At 33.4% G+C, this 22,869-nt stretch overlaps 2 protein-coding genes across 2 annotated transcripts; both read right to left on the bottom strand.

Annotated features, from left to right (window-relative positions):
- Positions 1 to 7,522: 7,522 nt before the first annotated feature.
- On the bottom strand, positions 7,523 to 10,268 carry LOC105115619 (probable beta-1,4-xylosyltransferase IRX9). Its single transcript, XM_011012561.1, has 3 exons — positions 9,386 to 10,268; positions 8,546 to 8,774; positions 7,523 to 7,804 (listed from the first exon to the last, which is right to left on the bottom strand). The coding sequence occupies exons 1-3, from the start codon at positions 10,057 to 10,059 to the stop codon at positions 7,631 to 7,633; spliced, it is 1,077 nt and encodes a 358-aa protein (XP_011010863.1). The 5' UTR covers positions 10,060 to 10,268; the 3' UTR covers positions 7,523 to 7,630.
- A 1,118-nt stretch (positions 10,269 to 11,386) lies between these two features.
- Positions 11,387 to 14,104, bottom strand: LOC105115618 (elongation factor 1-alpha-like). The gene is made up of 3 exons (XM_011012560.1): positions 13,999 to 14,104; positions 12,616 to 13,097; positions 11,387 to 12,488 (listed from the first exon to the last, which is right to left on the bottom strand). The coding sequence occupies exons 2-3, from the start codon at positions 13,075 to 13,077 to the stop codon at positions 11,607 to 11,609; spliced, it is 1,344 nt and encodes a 447-aa protein (XP_011010862.1). The 5' UTR covers positions 13,078 to 13,097; positions 13,999 to 14,104; the 3' UTR covers positions 11,387 to 11,606.
- Between the last annotated feature and the right edge of the window lie 8,765 nt (positions 14,105 to 22,869).

Here is a 22,869-nt window from a genome sequence, read left to right as displayed (position 1 = left end):
AATGTATCTAATAATATAAGATACCTATAATTTGTGGTAAATGTCTATTTTTAATGCAGGCCTATCACATAAATGAAAGGATTGATTGATAACTTGAAGAACTTAAATTGCAAGGATAAAGAGATGGCCAAACATAGAAAAGAGATGTCGGTGCAATCCAAACCGGAACACTGTTCGATAATTGAGTCATATCTAGAGCTATATATCTCAGATTTAGGTCCAATTTATATGGATGGAAAGGTAAGACATAGGCCTACAACTTTCATATGGAGCCCAAGATCTAAAAAGGCCATTATCAAGTCCAAATTGTAGCAACAACAAAGAAGCCCGAATCTGTCTTCCAGCCCGAGCACTGTTTGGTATTTTGGCCATATCTGGAGTTCTAGAAGTCCAAATGAGCTGAATTTTTTACACAAGAAAGCTGAGACAATTGCCTACAACTTTCATGTACAACGGGCTCCAATTTTGACGTTATCAATGATGTTTTGGGCAGACAAGAGAAGATAAGGATTGTCACCAAGTCAAAAGTTGGCCACCCACTTATCAATTAGTCATCAAATCAATAGTTCTCAATTTTGGCCTATAAAAGGAGGCATTTGCCATGCATTTAGGCATCTTGGTTTCCAGATCAAGATCATGCTCTTCCTTTCTCTCTTTGTATTTTTTGTAATGTTTATGCTTTGCTTTCATTAATATTAAGTTTATGCCTTTCATTTCCTTTTCTTTACTTAGTTAACTTTTATGTTCTTATTTTGTTTATCTATTTTGCTTTCTTTCATTATGTCTAGCTAAGTTAGTTATGTCAAGGTGAAAAGGTTACACTAATGGTGTAAGAATAAGTATAATGTAAACTTAATATGGACTTTAATGTTTGATACTAACATGTTTTATATTTGTTATCTTGTTCACTCTTTAATACTTTGCTTGTTAAATGACTAATCTTGATTTATATTGTATAACACTTGGTACAACAAATGCTTGACACTTTCATAGCCCATAATGTATGGTATAACCGACACCTGAGCTATGAAAGGAACTTGATTTGTTGTTAACATAAGTTATAATCATGAATGCTTGACGAGATTTACAAGTATTAGCATTAATTGAATAAGATGACTAATGTAATCATGTTAACAATATATAATCTGATTGGAACCTCCTTTGTGTGTGGTTTCCAAATCAATAATAAGAGTTTATACTATACTTGTTTGATATACCATTAGTGGAACCTCTAACCTTGACATTTGTTATTATTATTGTTTAATCCTTACATTAATTTTCCATCTCTAAGTTCTCATCATCATCATCATCTTCTTCTTCTTCTCTTTCTTTATTATTATTATTATTATTATTATTATTATTATTACTACTACCACTATTATTATTATTATTATTATTATTATTATTATTATTATTATTATTGTTGTTGTTGTTGTTGTTGTTGTTGTTGTTGTTGTTGTTGTTGTTGTTGTTGTTGTTGTTGTTGTTGTTGTTGTTGTTGTTGTTGTTGTTGTTGTTGTTATTGTTGTTTTATAATTGTTGTTTATAATTTGTACAATTAACCTCCTTGTGGTTCGACCCCGGTCTTGCCGGGTTATTTATTACTTCGACACTCCTGCACTTGGGAGAAGACATCAACCTTTTAGTCGTGTCAAATACAATTAAGAAAACAAATACAAAAATAATATATACATGAAATTGAAGTTCAAAAATGACTTAACAAAACCCGAAACAAATATAGACTCAAATAACCTGAAATTAATATCAAACAAAAGAAAACCTATTGATTAAACAAATTGGTATGAATTGCAATTTTCTTAGGACTTGAAATCAAGTTTTTTTTTTTTAATTTTCAAACCAAATTTAAAATTTCTTTATTTTATTTATTTTTATTTTTTACAGCAATAACTTTAATTTAGCAAAAAAAATTACCTTTTTTTTAATTATTTGTTGTAATAAAAAATGATAATCAAAGATGAATAACATGAATATTTAAAGATATATAGATAAAACATGATTTTAGAGCCTAGTTGTGATACCAACTGATGCAAACTTGAAAGGTAGGTACCTTCGAATTCACAATCAAGATTAAACATAACTCAAGAAAGCTAATATTAAATTGAAAGCAACTTGATCTAGTGATTACCTGAATTAAAGAACCACAATTATTGGATAAAAAATACCCTGATACATTGATGATAACAAACTACAAATCAAAGATATAAGAATGAACACCACAAAGAAGTAATCTTTGATGAGTTATAAAAGGTAGGGGTGAGCAAAAAAACCAAAAAACCTATTTAACCAAGAAAACCAAAAAAAAATAACCAAAAAACCAAACCAGTAAAAAAATCAATTGAACCAATTAAAATATTTAGAAAAATATCCAGTCCAGTTCGGTTTCTGGTTTTGGTGTGTCTGAATCAACTAATCCGAATTAAATCGAACCGAATCAGTTTAAAAATAAAAATAATAATAAACCAAGCGCGGGCCGCCTCCTCCCTCCCATTAGCCAACAACCTTAGCAAACCTTTATCATTTTTTTCCCTTTCACATAGCCGCCCTCTCCTCTCTTATTAAGTCTTTGAATGCTTTCACATTAAAGAGTCCCTTTCATTCACAGCTCCCATGCTCTCTTTGTCTCTTATCTCTCAACGTGAAGGAAAAGTAAAGATTAAAGGTAAAGCTTGACTCTATCTCTCATCACTCATCTCTCAAACTTGCCATGTCATATGTGAATTGCTGATGATTTTTCCATTGATTTACTTGATTTTCCTTTATAGGTCATGGCATAAAAAGATCCCACCTTGATTGTTAAAGAGGAATTATTTCGAGTGTAGAAGCTGAAAAGTGTCTGGAAAAATCAAAACAGTAATTGCTAAGAATTGATACTGTTTTTTTGCAATTATTTTTTTCTTTGCAAGAAGTTGTAACAATGAGAACAACGTTGTTGATTCTTAGAGGATGGCATCTTGGCATTGCGTTTTGGTTTGAGCAGGTCTGGAAGGGAAAAAACCAAACTGAACCGAACCGAAATTAATCGGTTTGAATTGATTTTCGATTCAGTTCGATTTAAAAACTAAAAAAAATAAATTAGTTTGGTCGTTTATTTTGGTCCAAAACTGGACGGGCAAAAAATATTCAGCCCTACTAAAAGGTTCAATGAAAAAACAAAAGTATAAGAAACTTTGCACATATGATAATATTTCTAAAATAGAAAAATATCAAGCTATTGTTTGTTCCCTTCAAAAGGGTATTTATGGTTCACAAAATAAGTAAACTCTAATGGATTAGTGGGATGAAATTAAAACTTAATTAAAATAATTATTTAATATTTGTAAAATAAATAACAAGACCCAAATCTAATTTAGTTTGCATGGTTTCCTTAAGTTTCCTTTTAATTTTAATGGTTGTTGCAAGTTCTCCTCATGAGGAAAAGAAATTTATGAAAATCCACACTTGTAAAAATAATAGAATTTGTATTATCATCTATATTGTCTTTGAAAAATAAAAAATATTGCAAAATAAATACTCTATAGGTAAATTATATCCTTGCTTTATTGTAAATCCACAAATTATATGCCTCAAATGTTTTCATATGCCTCAAGGTTAAGAAATAACTCGAAATAACTCCTTCTTTTGTATAGATTAATTAAATCTTGATCATTTTTTTTGTAATTTTGAAGCTTAACTTGGCCCAAATATCTTAAGTTATCCCATTGATTATTTTTTAAAAAATATTTTTATCCCTTAAGCTTTTAATTGGTTTCATTGATATCTTTAATGGATTTTTTGGTAATACTTATTAATTCTCATCAAAATCATTCCTCCATAATAAATACCATGCAAGATAAGATTAAATTTTTGTTGTCTTGTTATGATCCTTGAATCGACCATATTAAAGTCTATAAATTTATCAATTATAAATTTCTTTCATACCTTAATCTTTAGTTTTTTACTTTTCATCTAAAACTTCTTATAATGCCTTTACATTCTTGATTGAACTATATATATATATTATATAGTGTGTTGTCTAATACAAAATTACTATGATTTTATGTGTCTATAATTGCCATAATAATGGGGTTAAATTCATTATCTGATAACTTTAACCTAGTAAGATAGAAAAACATCTATTTTGGCACCTCTTGAAATTGAATCCCTTAAACTTTTAGCTTTTTTATCATACGCCATAAAACATAATGGTGAAATCCTTCTTCTCAAAATAGTATTTGTCAAAACAATATTAATTTGAACAACCGATTCTTAGGAAGAAAGCATGATATGTAATTTAAAACAAAAAACAAATTTATCTAATAAAAAATGGCTTGTAAAATACAAATCTCAAAGAATTATACTAGACATGTTAAAATTTCAACAAAGAAATTAACTAAAAAAATTCTCAATATATTTGCAAGCAAGATTATAACAAGTACAAAGTTTATAATTAAGTTATGATAAACAATGTTGACACAAATAAACTAAACAATTAACTATCTAGCAATAAGGTCTTAATATTGTTGGTGATATATTAGAGATTACAATTGTTTAATTTAGATTGCATGCAATTTTATATAACAAAATAAAAGTACATATAATTGTAATAGACAAACACATGTAAAAAAATTACAAAACTTAAACCAAATAAATGTAGATGTAAGGAACTTACTTGTTAAAGATATTAGAATCAAATTCAGATAAAAAACATGTTGTTGTCAAAGATCAATTATTTATCCTTAAAGTGTTATTGCTCATCTCTTAGTGTAAATATAATCATTTCAATAAGCTTTTTAAAATTATAACACCACCACGTTGTTTAGTTGTATTCCTAAACAAGATCTACAAAGTCAAGTAAATAAAAACCCAAATCTCTTTATAAATAACAAAAATCTAAACTTCAAAAGGAAAAAAAAAACGAGGCAAAATTTAAGTAAGACTATAGATGAAATGAAGCTAAGAGAATAGCAGAGAAGAAGGAAGATGTGTTGCTTTTAAGGGTACAAAATATCTTACATTCAAATCTTTTTTATATTGATTTTTGGATGAAAATTAGTGCAAAATTCTTCCATTGCACTTTAATTACTCACCATAAACGTATTAAAAAACTTGACAGTTTTTGTCTTAACAACTAGATATTTTTACTTAGAAAATAAAATTATTCAAGAAATATAAAGCTAATTTTCAAAATTTTTATTTATACAAATAAAAAATAATTCTTGATGAGCCAAGCCTAAGCCCAAGAACCGGGGCTCAAGCCCAAGCCAAGCAAGCCAACTTTGTTTGTGGCTTAAGCTTTATGTTCACTTTGGATAGAATCTCTCTTTTATAAAAGTTTATAGGCTTATTTTTAATTATTTAAATTTTTATTAAACAAACTACAAAAGAATCTTTTATTCTTCGAATAAGGAGTTTTGAGTTTCACATAAATACATCAACTAAGATTTTTTTTAGTTTGATTTTTTATTCATTTATAATTTATTTTAATCATGGTAATATTTCACGTTAAAAAATTTCTATTGTAAAATAATTTCCAATAAGTTTTTAACCATAAAAATGAGTAAACTCTATTTTTAATTTCACCTTAAATATGTTTGTTATATATATAAACATTATAACAGTGATTCGCTCAGCAAGCCATAACTTGTTCATTTTCTAAGTTGATAATCTCTGCTGTAAATTTTCCAACAAATACCCGTAAGTGTGCTTATCGATCTTCTAGTGCAAGAGCGGGACTCCTAAGTACTCACCAAAACCACACATGTTGTTGATATTCTAATAGACATTCTTAAAAAATACATCTTAGGTTTAGTAGCACTCATTTTCTAACCTGAAGAAGACCCAGAAAGATTTGGAAAGTAAAGAATTTGTTGTATTTCAATGGAAGATGCCTCTGAAAACAACATGTCTACAAGGAAACAGATTGGAAATTTGACCCTCCCTACAGTGGCCTTCAGACATAACAACAGTGATTAAATGAGATAATCTCTCCAGTCACAAGACACAAATATGAGACTAAGGTAGTGTGTGGTATTTTGGATAATATTAATTATGTTGGATTGGATTAGACAAGGCTAGATAAATAATTTTTTTTTTATTTTGTGTTTCATGCATATTGGGTTTAACTTGATAATTTATTATATTTTGTGTTTGGTAAATATTCAACAAAATAGAACATCACACTATAATAATAATAATAATAATAATAATAATACAAGTCTTGTTTAATGTTTAAAGTGTAAATTATAACATATATTTTAATTCAAAAAATTATTTTATTTTATTTTTAATACAATGAATAAATATATATTTTTAGAAAATTATTATTAATATTTATCTAAAAATTAATTTACTCCGAAAAAAATTCAAACCGTTTTGGCAACTAACAAGCTTACAGGCACTTATAATTACTTCAATTTTTTGAAAAAAAACATGATGCTTATATTCACAAAGCAAAGAATATTAAAAGCATATTCAACTTTTTTCAATTAGTATAATTTTATAGTTTTTTATTATTTATTTATAAAGATGACTAGATTTATTAAAGTAGATGATGTGTTGTGTGTACATGCTAAATTAAAAACAAACAAATAAATGTGCAAGTTTGGGCTACTAAGCCAAGACATTCATGGGCTTTTTTTTGTTATATAAGCTTAGGTGTGCAAGCAGATTTTTTTTTAAAATATTTTTTTAATATTCTAAATTAAAATTTTTTTAAATAAAAAAATTCTAATAATATTTTAAAAAATCATATAATGAAATCATATTTTTCAAATAAGATTATTGGTTTCTAAAGGTAATGTTAAAGGCTTCCATTGATGATAATATATAAACTAATATGCATAGTTGTATAATTATTTTTTTTAGTTTTATATAAAAAATTTGGAAATTAATTATTCCTTCATTTTCATATACAATAGCATAAAAATTATCAAAACAAATTTTTTTTATTTGAACTTGTTTTTTAAGTGATGATAAGTCTTTATTAAAAAAGTCATTCTATTAATAAAAAATATGATATATATATATATATAAGTGATTTTTAGATAGAGAAACTTTTTAAAGTGATTCATAGAAAATCAGTTTGCTTAATGCAGTTATATCTCAATAGTTTTTTGAAGAAGAAAAAACCACGTAGAGTCCCAACTTTTTTATAAAAATAAATTATTTTTATGATGAGATTTTTATATGAATTAAATAAATTAGCTTATATGTATGCATTAATTTTATTAATATAAAATTTTAAAATTGAGTAATAATACTATTTATTTATTGATTGGATTAGAAATTCATAACTTGCTGCAAATAATTAAGTTAGTTGCGGATTAAAAATGTATTTATTTTTGTGTTTAAAAAATACTTTTAAAAATATTTGATATTTTTTTGCTTCAAATGAATTTTTTTATAATTTTGAATAATTTTAATGTGTTTATGTAATAGATAAATTTTAAAAAATTAAAAAATATATATTATTTTAATATATTAAAAAAAAACTTTAAAAAACAATTATTATAATTTCAAACACAAAATTGAGGATCTATAAAAGTTACTCAGAGAAAAGGAATTGTAAAGTGCTCATCACAGGATCAATATCTTTGAATCTCTTTACACACTTTTATCTTCTTGATTTCCCTCATTTTTTTCTCCTGCTTGCATCGGTGGATCTGGTTGGAAGATGGTAGCTTGGTGATTTTGAAACGGGAAGATTAAGACGCCAAAGCATGATTTTTGAGCAGTCCTCTGGTGGGATTCCCTTCAACTCTGTTTCGTCTTCAAGAGCTGCTTGTTTGACAAATTTGATTGAATTCTGTAAAGGGAAAATAACTGTAAGCTTTGTTTTTTTTTTTTTTTTTTTTAAAAAAAGAGGAGAGATAAGCAACCTTTATTAATAAACATTGGCCATATTCTCTTGTTTCGCACTTACCCTACTTCTTTCAAGGACTTCATAAATTGTTAATAAATTAACAAAATTATTGGAGAATTATTCCGCTATAAAAGTTAAGTCACAGTTATAAACTTGAGTAATTCTAAGTATTAATATGTAATTTATAATATTTTTTTAATTATTTTGAATATTTACACATTTAAATAATTTAAAAAATTAAAATTAAAAACAAAAAAAAATTAAATGTACTGTTTAATAAGCTCTTTAAAAATATAATTATAGTTATTTTTTAAATAATTTTTCGTACTTAAATATATATTAATAATATTTTTTATTTTTTAAAATTTTTTTATTGCCAGTATATTAAAATAATTAAAAAATATTAATTTAAAATAAATAAAAAAAATTTAAATATTTTTAAAATATAAAAATAAATAAATAGATAGTACCGGAGGTGGGCCGAATGTCTACTATGACACTATGATTTTCCACAAAAGTAAAGTGATCATTACAATGTTGACAGAATCTCATACTTTTGGAGAACTTTAATGTCCTTACTTAGTGCAGCAACACGGGGGATAATGACCTCGTTACTTTTATTGTGTTCGAAGGTATCTGATCATGATTTCAAAGCTCGGTTTAAGTTCGATAGGTGTGAAGTACCTGTGAGGTTTGTTGGACTGATGAAGGGCGACCCCATCTCTCAGGATCCCAAAGGATCGAACTGTTGAATCCAAAACTTGAAATATGGATTGGAGGCCTTTTATCCGTTTCGTTGTTCATTTTCTTCAGATGCCACCCAATAACCTGCGAAGAATCACATACAGGTCCTTCAATTGTCACTTTGTTTTTGTTTGCTGAGAGTAGAGCCATTGGCCATGTCCCAAACACCCTGCACATTATCCATCAGAAGGAAGTTAGTTCTATGAATAATCAATCAGCTAATACTGGGAATTTGTTAAGAATAACTGCGACTAAACGACCAAAGTCAGGAGGATTGTTAGTGTTCATCGTGTGTGGTGGAATGGAATCCATAGACTCCAACAGTCTGTATCTGTGCCTTGTTTTTTCAAAGCGATTAGTTAACATGCATGTCCACCACCTCTCTTTTCAACAAGTGAAAGCTACATAACTGCACACATGAAGTCCAAGTTGGTTCTCCACAAAGCTTGATCGACAAATCACATAGCCTAACCACCCCATATTGAAAGAGTCAAAAATCAAATGAAGATGTGGGACTCGTAAGATGGATATTGTTTTCTCCCTGACCAATCATGTTTTTCTGTTATAAAAAGCTGTCCGTAAACTTTAAAATCTATACATTTGGTAAGCAATCAAGCTTCAAGTCTCCCATTGAGTTTTGCTTAACAAATACTGAAAGCCTTTTGTTTTCTTGTGTTTTCTTTCTCTGTTCTCATCCTCTTCGTTAAAGTATAGCAGTGGCAATTTAAACTCAATTTGGGAAATAATCATACAAGTAAGACGTAAGTAGAATTAACGTACTCAATTTGTCTAAGCTCGTCGAAGAAGCCAAGATCATAAACATTGGAAAGCCCGGCAAAATGAACAATTCCACTCAGCCTGTGTTGCTCAATGTGCCTTAAAGCAACATTCCTTTGATGATCCAGCTCTGCTTCAGGATCTGTAAAATTCTCCTTGATGACCAAATGCCTATACATGATGCCTGTTTTTCTAAGTATCTCCGATACTTCATCTGAATCTGATTGCCCTGCCACAACAATCCACAATAATGGTGGCGGAACCAACCTGATTGTATTAGCTAACCGCCTCAAAAACACCCCTTGGTACGGATCTTCAGTACTAATTGGCGTAACGATAATTGCCAGTCTTCTTGGTAGTAACTTGGGTCCTGATTCTTCTTCTTTTTCCAAGAATTTTGCAGGTTCAGATTCCTTGGAGCTTGATGGAGTTGGCACAGGACTTTCAGCTATCAAACTTCGGTTAACATTACTAGCATGTGGTTTACTTGCTACCTGCTGGTGCAACATTTCAACAGGTTGCGATTTATTTGATGCAACAACATGACTAGAAAACATTGAAGCCTTGCCCCCTGGAGCGAAACCTGTAAAAAAGCCCATAACAAAACATAAACCAAAATGAACTATAGCTTTCTTCCATAATTGAACTTTCTTCTTTGATCTTTCCAAAGACCCCATCTAGCTAAACCCTTCAAACTGTGATCAAAATCTAAGTTTCTGGGTTTGTTTAGCTTGATATTGATCACCGAGTTTTGGCGGAAAAAAGAAGGGGATTCTTTGGGGGTGGGGGAGTGATGAATGTAGAAGACTAAAATTAATGTACAAGGAGTCGCTTTATATTGAAGGCTATATAATTTTTTTTCATTTTTTTTGTGAAGGTTGAAGCTAACTTATCTATGAAAGGAAGGTACTGGCAAACTCAAAAGGCATGTTTTTTTATATTTTATTTTTGGAACATATTTGACAAGGCATTGCTTCGTTTAGTTATCACTTGAAGTGAAAGAAAACGTAGAAAAGTGTGTGTAGAGGCTAGTGGGAAGGGCTTGAGTTGCTGTCTGCACCAAATAGTTGGTAGGATGCAACCCATCAACTAAAGAAGACCGGGAAAAAACAGTTAATTTTATATTCACCTTTTGTTGAGATTAATTATGTAAACCGTGTATAGAGGGGGGTATCAGATGTTGTCTCTCCCAGGTATTGTCTCCTTATGAGCTGAAGTTGAGCAGCATTGCCCAGCGAGGGTAAAAATGGTTTCTAAAGGCTTGAATGCTCCGGCTTTAGGTATTTATATTTCCATACAGGTAATTCAAAGCATGTGTTCTTATAATCCTTGATTTGGTTCTGAAGTTTTCTTATAGGGGATTTGCAGCCTGGGATTTCCCTTCGTAATTTCTTGGAGGGAGGGAGGGAGGGAGGATCAAAATACCGAAAACAGAGAGACCTTTGAGAGAGAGAGTTGACTCGAACAACATGAAATGGATTATACTATTAATAGCAATTTGTTACTTGTTCCAAATGATGATGATGGGTAAGTTGTCCGTCTCTAATTATTCTTCTCCGCTCCAATAACAATCATTTGATCACGACAACATTTCCAGTAAAAACTGCTACCGTAGCTTCTTCGTCTTCACGTCAATGGTAGGCAGCTTCCGTGATGCAACGAGGGATGTTATGGTTTCAACATCTTGAGCGGCACACATAAAAGCTTCCACCCATCTAATTTCGGACAGCAGAATAGCAAGAACACCAAAGCAAGTTCCTTTAGGCTCCTTAACCCTAAGGCACATGGTCCACGCAACTACAATAATGCATGTCCATTCCTTTGAAAGTTGAAACAGGGAGTCTTCATCTTGTACAAGGATGGGAAAGCATCGCTTCCAGTTGAAGCTTTAGTTTTTGTTACAGCATCGGGAACGTTATTTTCTCATCTAAATCAATGGCAAAGGCCAGAGCCAAGCCAGAAAACTGGCAAGACCAACAATTATACAAACATTGAAGACTGAGATGATGCAGGTAAAGATAACTGGATACCAGAGAACTTAAATTTACGAAGAAGTCCCAAACAACCAAAAACATAACAAGCTCGGCTTGTAAAATTCCAAAACACGCATAAACTGTAAAGATAAATTGTAAACTGTTCTCAAAACTTGAAGAGAAGTGAAAATAAAATCAAACAAGCAGAAAGGAAGTCATAAGCTAGCCTAAACTGTAACCAAGCAAACACTTCACTTTTTCTTTACTGCAGACTTGGTGACCTTGGCACCAGATGGATCCTTCTTCTCAACACTCTTAATGACACCAACGGCCACGGTCTGACGCATGTCCCTCACTGCAAAACGACCAAGAGGAGGATAGGCAGAAAAGGTCTCAACAACCATAGGCTTGGTGGGAATCATCTTCACAAACCCAGCATCACCATTCTTCAAGAACTTGGGCTCCTTCTCGAGCTCTTTGCCAGATCGCCTGTCAATCTTGGTCAAAATCTCAGCAAACTTGACAGCAATGTGGCAGGTGTGACAGTCAAGGACAGGGGCATATCCATTCCCAATTTGACCAGGGTGGTTCATGATGATGACCTGAGAGGTGAAGTTGGCAGCCTCCTTGGCAGGATCATCCTTAGAGTTGGAAGCAACAAAACCACGTTTGAGATCCTTGACAGCAACGTTCTTAACATTGAAACCAACATTGTCACCTGGAAGGGCCTCCTGAAGAGCTTCATGGTGCATCTCAACAGATTTAACTTCAGTGGTCAGTCCAGTGGGGCCGAAGGTCACGACCATACCAGGCTTCAGGATACCAGTCTCAACACGTCCCACAGGTACAGTTCCAATACCACCAATCTTGTAGACATCCTGAAGTGGAAGACGGAGAGGCTTGTCTGTGGGTCTCTTGGGCTCACTGATCTGGTCAAGAGCATCAAGGAGGGTGGGGCCCTTGTACCAGTCAAGGTTGGTGGACCTCTCGATCATGTTATCACCCTCAAAACCAGATATGGGGACAAATGGGATCTTCTCAGGGTTGTAACCAACCTTCTTCAGGTAGGAAGAAACTTCCTTCACGATTTCATCGAACCTGGCCTTGGAGTATTTCGGGGTGGTGGCATCCATCTACAAGCAACAGCCAACATATGAAATGCAACTCTTAGTCAGGTGTTTAGAAATTTTAAACAGTACAAGTCAAAGTATTCATGACATGTAAAAACCAACTGCAAAAATTAGTACAAGATAATTTAACCTTGTTGCAACAGCAAATCATCTGCTTCACACCAAGGGTGAAGGCAAGCAAGGCATGTTCACGGGTCTGGCCATCCTTGGAGATACCAGCTTCAAAACCACCAGTGGTGGAATCAATAATTAGGACAGCACAGTCAGCCTGTGAGGTACCTGTGATCATATTCTTGATAAAGTCACGATGACCAGGGGCATCAATGACAGTGCAGTAGTACTTAGTTGTCTCAAACTTCCAGAGGGCAATGTCAATTGTGATACCACGCTCACGCTCAGCCTTAAGCTTGTCCAAAACCCAGGCATACTTGAATGACCTTTTGTTCATCTCAGCAGCTTCCTTCTCAAACCTCTCAATCACACGCTTGTCAATACCTCCAAGCTTGTAGATCAAATGACCAGTAGTGGTTGACTTGCCAGAGTCAACATGACCAATGACCACAATGTTAATGTGTGTCTTCTCCTTGCCCATGATGAAATTTGGGAGCGAAACTGGAATTGATAAAGTAAAAAAGACTTAATAAATTCATAAACATATTGAATGGACAGAAAAACATAAAAAAGTAACATTTCCAATAATACTAATTAACCAGTCTTATACTTTAATTTCAAGTGACCATAATTTCAACAACAGTAAAGACATGCATATGACACGTTCTTAAAAATAGCATTTCATGAACAAAAGACAGAACCAAATAGTCATTCGTATATAACAAGTTAAAACCACAGCTTATACATGTGTCTGAATAAACCAGCAAACCTTTGATACAACAATAAGCCTAGATCCGCTTATTATTTTATCAAATATAATTTCAGAGGTGTGACTGCTGGGATTCGAGCCCAGGTCTCCACGCAACAAAGGCATGGAATTTACCATTAAAGTACAGTCACTACAGAGTCAAATAAAACATTTTCCCATCAGATTCAGGCACTTTCATCAAAACAAACATGACCACATTTTATCAAGGTTCAGTTTGCTTCTTCCTTGTTTCCGATGGGAAAAAAGAAAACACAGCTTAATAAAAAAGGATAGTTTCAAATTAAGATCTTTAAATAAAAAAACTAAAAGCAACTGATTTTCAGGATAGGAAAAAATCCGATTATATTCATAGCAGAACAGTAAACAGTTTAAGAAAAGAAAAACTAATTCAGAGTCTGAATTATTTTTCTTATGTGATTTCAATCAAAATCAACAAAAACTGAGTCATTAGATCTGAAATGAAACACGATCAGTAGCATGAAGCAAAGCAGATAAACAAATAAGAAGAAAAGCTTATAAAAGATGACATCACAATTATAAAAGCTAAAAGCTAGAAAAGAAAAGAGAATAACATAAGATCCGACAAGTAAACATAACATAATACTAAAGGGGGGGAGAGAGACGAGATCAAACCTTGAAGAATGGAAGTTTAGGGAATCTAAAAAATAAGGAGCTCTCTCGCAGTTACAGAGAGCAAACGAAAGAGAACGAGAAAAGCCGCTTATGCTTGTTTAAATAGTGACACTCACTAAGCAATTTGGTCTTACATTAGGGTTTCTCTATCGGCCGTTGGATGGTTTTTAAACTAATGGTCCCAGATAACCATGTAGCAGCATAGAATAAAGTTTCTCTATCGGCCGTTGGATTGTTTTTAAACTAATGGTCCAAGATAACCACGTAGCAGCCATTATTAATAGAATGCGCTTGTGCTGTTTATCACGCTTTTAGGTCATGTCGGTTTCATTATTGTTTGTGCCCTTTTCATCTGTGAAGTTCCTTTCTTACCCTCCTTCATCCACTCACGCGTAATCTTCCCGCAAATCCCAATTTGGCCCTACATTAGTGATAATCATGGTAACTGCATCCCTAATTGATGCAATTCTGATGGTGTTAGCGCTAAATTTAAGCTTTCATCTTCTTGAGTCATCCTAGCAGATAGCTTCTACGATTCACATCAAAGTTTTCGATTAGCCTGTTTGTCCACTCTAGCCATGTCTTCCGATTTTTGCTTTGGATCAAAATTCATGGCTTTTGTTCTGATTGCTGTAGGGTTTGTGATTTGGTTAGGCATATTTAAGAGTATTGTAAATGTTATTTTTTAAAATATTTTTTATTTAAAATTATGTTTTATTTATTTATTGTATAACAGCATCAAAATAATCTAAAAATATATAAAAAAATAATTTAAAACTAAAAAAATTTAAAAGTATAATTCACTGCGATGCCAAATAGAACTCAGCTAGACTCACCGTTTGCTGGAATGGCTTTCAACAGCTAATCCTGTTCACGATTCGATGTTATAAACATCTACGCACGCAGTAATGATTCAAGACAACACTTGTGGGAATATTTCTTTGCACTATGGGTGCATAGATGGTAGAGAGCCAAGCCTGCAGCTTTAGGAATGCCGCCCATTGGACAGTCGCATGAAAAATAGGATAACAACACGACGGCAAATCTTATTTTTTTAAGTGGGTAGCTAGATATTATATATATATATTGAAAAAAGAAACTTAATTCTGCTCTTAATACCCCAAAACTACCCCTTTTGTGACATACACAATTTGTTTAACAAAATTCAGTTTGGCCTTCTTTAATTTTTAACTCATATTAAAAATTCTAAAACTGCCAATTAAACGAGGTGAACGCTATTTGAAATTTAATATTTTTAATTTTATCATTTTCCAGTTTAAACTTTAGGTTAATTGATAAAATTATTCAGCAAAAATCCAGCATTACATTTCTTCGGTTTTCAAATTAAACGCGGTCCATCCCATTTGAAATTTAACATTTTTAACCACAATTTTTATGAAAAAAATATATTTTAAATTTCATCATTTATTAGTGCAAACTTCAGCTAAAAATCAATCAATAAAAATAAAAATAGATTACAGTGACTTGTTTTTTTTATGAAAATTTACCCATTCAAGTCAGCTATATTTGCTAACATCATGGCAACATTATATAATATTTTAAGTCAACTAAACTAATAATTTTAAATCCTTCGTATTATAATTTTAAAATTTAATCCAACCTAACATGTTAATTTAGAATCCAATTAATCCAAGACTGAAATCGAGCCAGATTGAAAAAAACTAGTATGACTCAACTGACTTGATTACTCTATAAAACACGTTCAAAATCCAATTGCAACCCGGTGATAATTTTTTACTAAAATAACATCATTTTAATTTTAAAAAATTAACTAGTTAACTCGATCAAAATCAAAAACCCAAATCTTCAATCATGTCGGCTACAAGACTGGGTCTGAAAACTATGATTTAAATAGAATTGGACAAAATTTTTGCCTATGTAAAGGGTGGATTTCCTTGTACAATTAATCTATCATCAACTTTTTAAAAGTTTCACTTCATACATTCAAACATAAATTGTTCATCAATTTTGATCATTACAACTCGTCCATATACAAGATTTATTCAATTTCCATGATGGACAAATGATGGGTCCTTCCCTTTTTAATTAATAATGTTGACATCTTGTTATCTAGTAATTACCTATACCACCACAATTCTATGCAATCTTCGTAACAATTTCATCGAATTCCCAACTCCCCTTGATTTCCACCTTTGACAGAAATTCATCTCATGGTGGGAGATGAATTTTTCTTCTACCATTTTTTCAAACACAATTTCATCAATTTAAACAATCATTCAATCAATTTCAAATTTCCATCGTGCATATTTTAACTAAAATGTATCATTTCACAAGATAAACTCAAACCAAGCTTGAATTAAAATTTCTCACCTCTTAAACACAAGAAGTTTGAAGGAAAAAGATGTTAAAAACAAGTTTTCTTCTTCCTCTAATTCTCTCCTCCCAACCCGTCACTTTATGCTCTCCAAAACTCTTAAGAAATCTTCAATTATTAGTTCAAATTCCTCCTAAACCCCTCTTTTGATCCCGTACTCACTCTTATCTACTGTTTAAATGGATGAATTTAAAGTGTAAATCAAGTAAAGATCAACAAACCTTCCCCATTCTAAACAATGAATGGTTTCGGGAGAAGCCATTCACAGTTTACAAGATTTCCTCTTTCAGATGATTATTTTACCTGATCAGAAAACTTACATGATTTATTGCTATTTAATATTTATTTTTTTATCTCATCCGACATTTAAATTAATCATCTAGGAATGTTCATTCTGATTCACATAACTTTTCTGATTAATTTATCATTTTTCAATCGAAAATTTACCATTTCTAACACTGATTTACCAGTTTTAGATTGGGGGTTTACCAAATTACTTATCAAATAATCCAAAAATAAGAAAATAATAAGTTCGCAATCATCCCAAATCCATTAAGCAAAACGTTAATGTACTGATTTAAGGAGCATAAACACACAAGACATGGAAACACAAGACATGGAAATATCAAGGAAATGCAAATTTGTAAAGTTCCAAAAACATGAACATTGAATTTCTCCATGGTAAATGGCAAAATAGTAGGACCATAGTATTAGATTTGGTTTAGTTTTTGATGAGCTCTTTTTTGTTTTTTAACTTCCTCTAGTCTTTCTGAAGAGTAACTACATGGCAAAAGTAAATGTACAACTTCACAAGATTTTCTTCACATTATAATGCACAACTTCATGACATTATATTCAAAGTTACAAAATAAATATTTGGGACAGCCACAACAAACTGTAGAGGATAACATCCAGCGCACAATTTAAGCTTTATATAATAAACCCAAATACCAATAAATAAATAAATATTAGCAGTAATCAACAAAAGCTTTGTAAAAACTCAAATTGAAGCGTACCGGAATGAGCAATTGCAAGCTATTTGATGATGCTAATCATTGTACAAGCACTTGAAGGGCATCGCTTTTAACCAGCATGCTAGTAGCCACTTTAAACTCAGATAAATTTTCTAAAATAATATGTTAGAATGCTGATATGCAAACCCGACAAGACAAAAGATAAGGGATAAGTTAAAATGAGAAATGACACACAAGAATTTACGTGGTTCACCCAAATTGGCTACGTCCACGGGCAAGTATAGAAGGATTTTACTAAGTAATGTGGGAATACAACTTCTCTCTAATAATAGGAGAACAACAAAAATCTTTCTATTATTAGGAGAAAACACCTCACTTATTATCTCACAAATACCTCACAATTTTATGGGATTACTCTCTTCTCACCCTCTCTTCTTTCTCTCTTGTGGTGTGTATAATGCTTGGATGCATTGCCTATTTATAGGCAAACATTCATGCAAAAGTCAAGGGCAAGGTAGGTGACACCAAATTTATGCCTAACATTGTTGACAAAACATTGTTGACTTTGTCAACAATGTTAGGGTGATTTCACATTCTCCCACTTGAAGACTTTGATGATTTAATCAAGTCTTCACACTTGATCATTTGTTCTTCTTCTATCCTTTCTATACTTGCTATCTTCATGCTGCTTACGTTTCTGATAGGCCATAAGAGGATCTGCACCATATATACTTATCAATGTTAACCGGTTTGGTTAAAGCATCTGCTGGGTTTTTCTTTGTGTGAATCTTCTGAAAATCCACACTTCCATCGTCCACCACTTCGCGAACAAAGTGATACTGAACATCTATGTGTTTTGTTCTTGAATGAAACGCTGGATTCCTTGCAATATGCAAGGCACTTTGACTATCACAATACAAAAGAATATTCTCTTGTTTGTGCCCGAGCTCCTCCATAAGTTTCTTCATCCATATTGCTTCTTTACAAGCTTGTGTAGCTGCCATGTACTCAGCTTCTGTTGTGGATAACGCTACAACAGTCTGAAGTTTAGAAACCCAGCTCACAGCTCCTCCTGCAAAATCATAGCCTGTAGTGGACTTCCTTTTCTCAAGGTCACCAGCAAAAATTCTGATCCTCCATAACATAATGCAACATCTGAGGTACCCTTGATGTATCTCAAGATTCTCTTAATAATATTCCAATGCTCTCTACCAGGATTTGCCATGTATCGACTAACTGCTCCCACTGCTTGTGCAATGTCTGGTTTTGTACATATCATGGCAAACATTAAACTTCCCACTGCTTGTGCAAGATCCGGTCCTGTACATATGTGAGGTGTTTTCTCCTAATAATAGAGAGATTTTTGTTGTTCTCCTATTATTAGAGAGAAGTTGTATTCCCACATTACTTAGTAAAATTCTTTTATACTTGCCCGTGGACGTAGCCAACTTGGGTGAACCACGTAAATTCTTGTGTGTCATTTCTCATTTTAACTTATCCCTTACCTTTTGTCTTGTCGGGTTTGCATGCCAGCATCCTAATAGTGGTATCAGAGCCTCCTGGTTGGTGTTGTTAATACACAAAGTTATTCGTGTATACGGTACTATTCACGTATACGGCACTATTCACCCATACGGTACTGTTCACATACGTTACTGTTGGCGTATATAGAAAGTCAGTGCGGTGATTAAATACAGTCTAGGAAGTTTTGTCTAAGGAGATTGGGTTTTAAACGGGACCGTTTGTGACCTCTCCAATCTTTCCTAGGAACTTACTTAGTGAAGTATTATTCACACGATACTATTTCTATATACGTTACAGATTTGTGAAACGGTGATAGCTGAATAGATCTTGGTGAATACAATGGCAGCAAAGTACGAGATTGAGAGGTTTAATGGGAGCAATTTCTCACTGTGGAAAATGAGAATCAAGGCAATCTTAAGGAAAGACAATTGCTTGGCAACAATTGGGGATCGGCCCACGGAGATCACTGATGATGCAAAATGGAATGAGATGGATGGCAATGTTATAGCTAACATACATTTAGCATTAACCGATGAAGTATTATCAAGTATGGTAGAGAAGAAAACAGCTAAGGAGATATGGGAGACTCTAACAAAGCTATACGAGTCCAAGTCTTTGCACAATAAGATTTTCTTAAAGCGGAGACTTTATACCCTTCGAATGGCAGAAACCACATCGGTGACTGACCATATCAACACAATAAGAACTCTATTTTCACAACTCACTACATTGGGTCAGCAAATAGAGGAAAATAAACGTGCAAAGCTTCTACTTCAAAGTCTTCCTGATTCGTATGATCAGCTCATTATCAACTTGACAAATAATATCCTCTCAGATTATCTAGTCTTCGATGATGTTGCAGCTGCTATCTTGGAAGAAGAAAATAGGCGCAAAAACAAAGGAGACAGAAACAGTTCAAACCAAGCAGAGGCGTTGTTGGTGTCAAGAGGAAGATCAACGGAACGTGGCTCTAGTGGGAGTCAAAGGCAAGGGAGGTCCAAATCAAGAAGTAAGAACGTTGTGAAATGCTACAACTGTGGCAAAAAAGGGCACTTCAAAAAGGATTGCTGGTTTAAAAAGGGTATAGAGAATACTGCAGAGTCATCAAAATCTCAAGGATGTGTTGCAAGCATCTCAGAAGATGGAGAGGTTTTATATAGTGAAGCAGCGACAATCTCTACAGATAAAGAAGAGCTCACTGAGGTCTAGCTAATGGATTCAGGAGCAACATGGCATATGACTCCTAATCGAGATTGGTTCCATACATATAAACCTATCTTTGGAGGCAAAGTGTTCATGGGTGATAATCATGCTTTAGAGATTGTTGGCATTGGCACCATCAAATTGAAGATGTATGATGGCTTAATTCGTACTATTTCAGAAATGCGACATGTGAAAGACTTAAAGAAGAATCTTTTGTCCATAGGACAATTTAATAGTCTTGGCTGTAAGATCCGAACAAACAATGGAATTATGAAAATCATCAAAGGAGCGTTGGTGGTTTTAAAGGCAAGAAAGACAGTTGCAAATGTATTTGCATTAATGGGAGAAACACATCATGAGACAGAAGCGTCAATCGCATCAGCCAGTCCTGCAGAAGAGAAGACGATGATTTGGCATTAAAAACTAGGTCACATGTCAAAAAAAGGTTTAAATGTTCTCTCTAATCAAAAGTTACTCCTTGGGCTTACAAAGGTTACTTTACCTTTTTATGAGCATTGTGTTACAAGTAAACAACACAGGTTGAAGTTTGGCACATCAACAACTAAGAGCAAATGCATCTTAAACTTGATTCATTCTGATGTATGGCAAGCACTGGTTGTATCCTTGGGAGGAGCAAGATACTTTGTATCATTCATAGATGACTTCTCCAGGAGATGTTGGGTGTATCCAATTAGAAGGAAGGCAGATGTGCTTACAGTCTTTAAAACTTTCAAAGCGCGGGTGGAACTTGAATTTGAAAAGAAGATCAAGTGTTTGAGGACTGACAATGAAGGAGAATATACTAGTGATGAATTTGATAACTTCTGTCAACATGAAGGTATCAAAAGGCAGTTCATAACGGCATACACTCCACAACAAAATGGAGTGGCAGAGCGGATGAACAGAACTCTATTAGAAAGAACAAGAGCAATGTTGAAGGTTACAGGTCTAGGAAAGTCATTCTGGGCAGAAGCAGTCAATACCGCCTGTTATGTGATAAATCGATCTCCATCAACCGCAATTGAGTTGAAGACACCGATGGAGATGTGGACTGGAAAACCAGCTGATTATTCTCGATTGCATATATTTGGAAGTCCTGTGTACGTGATGTACAATACACAAGAAGTTAGCAAGCTAGATTCAAAATCCAGAAAATGTGTATTCTTGGGATATGCTGATGGAGTGAAGGGGTATCGCTTGTGGGATCTCACTGCCCACAAGGTAGTTATCAGCAGAGATGTCATATTTGCAGAAGGTAAAATGCAAATGGAAGAACATAATAGCATTCTAAAGGAGACTACAGCAGTCCATGTGAAAAATACTCAGAATCATGCTTCTTTTGAAGTTGTACCAGAGCATGAAGAGCAAGGACAAATAGAGTCTGAAACTCCTGAAGTTTGGCGGTCGACTCGTGAAAGAAGACCACCGGCTTGGCATTTAGAATATGTTACTGAAAGTAACATTGCATACTGTCTTCTAACAGAGGATGGAGAGCCATCAACTTTCCATGAGGCTATCAAAAGCACAAATGTATCTATGTGGATGACAGCAATGCAAGAGGAGATTGAAGCTCTGCACAAGAATAATACTTGGGATCTTGTTCCACTACCACAAGGAAGAAAGGTCATTGGCAACAAATGGGTTTACAAGATAAAACGTGATGGCAATGATCAAGTGGAGCGGTATCGTGCAAGATTGGTGGTGAAAGGATATGCTCAGAAAGAAGAAATAGACTTCAATGAGATATTTTCTCCGGTGGTACGACTTACGACAATCAGAGTAGTCTTGGCAATGTGTGCTACATTTGATCTTCACTTAGAGCAGTTAGACGTGAAAACTGCATTTCTTCATGGAGAACTTGAAGAAGAAATTTATATGCTCCAACCAGAGGGTTTTGCTGAAACAGGCAAGGAGAACTTGGTTTGTAGGTTGAACAAATCTCTATACGGTCTCAAACAGGTGCCGAGGTGTTAGTATAAGAGATTTGATTCCTTCATAATTAGTCTTGGGTACAACAAACTCAATTCAGACCATTGTACGCATTACAAGAGGTTTGAAGAAGATTTTATCATTTTGTTGTTGTACGTGGATGACATGTTGGTGATAGGCCCCAACAAAGATCGAGTCCAAGAATTGAAGGCACAGTTGGCTAGGGAGTTTGATATGAAGGACTTGGGACCAGCAAATAAGATTCTAGAGATGCAAATTTACCGAGACAGAAGTAAGAGGAAGATTTGGCTTTCTCAGAAGAATTATTTGAAGAAAATCTTGCGACGCTTCAACATGCAAGATTGTAAGCCAATTTCCACCCCATTTCCTATTAACTTCAAATTATCCTCAAGTATGTCTCCTAGCAATGAAGCAGAGAGAATGAAGATGTCTCGAGTACCGTATGCATCAGCAGTGGGAAGTTTAATGTTTGCCATGATATGTACAAAACCGGACATTGCACAAGCAGTGGGAGCAGTTAGTCGATACATGGCAAATCCTGGTAGAGAGCATTGGAATATTATTAAGAGAATCTTGAGATACATCAAGGGTACCTCAGATGTTGCATTATGTTATGGAAGATCAGAATTTTTGCTGGTGACCTTGAGAAAAGGAAGTCCACTACAGGCTATGATTTTGCAGGAGGAGCTGTGAGCTGGGTTTCTAAACTTCAGACTGTTGTAGCGTTATCCACAACAGAAGCTGAGTACATGGCAGCTACACAAGCTTGTAAAGAAGCAATATGGATGAAGAAACTTATGGAGGAGCTCGGGCACAAACAAGAGAATATTCTTTTGTATTGTGATAGTCAAAGTGCCTTGCATA

This window comes from Populus euphratica, unplaced genomic scaffold (assembly GCF_000495115.2).
Source record: "Populus euphratica unplaced genomic scaffold, PopEup_1.0 scaffold731.1, whole genome shotgun sequence".
In the NCBI taxonomy this organism is placed as follows: domain Eukaryota; kingdom Viridiplantae; phylum Streptophyta; class Magnoliopsida; order Malpighiales; family Salicaceae; genus Populus; species Populus euphratica.
This window is presented reverse-complemented; position numbering and strand designations above follow the sequence as displayed.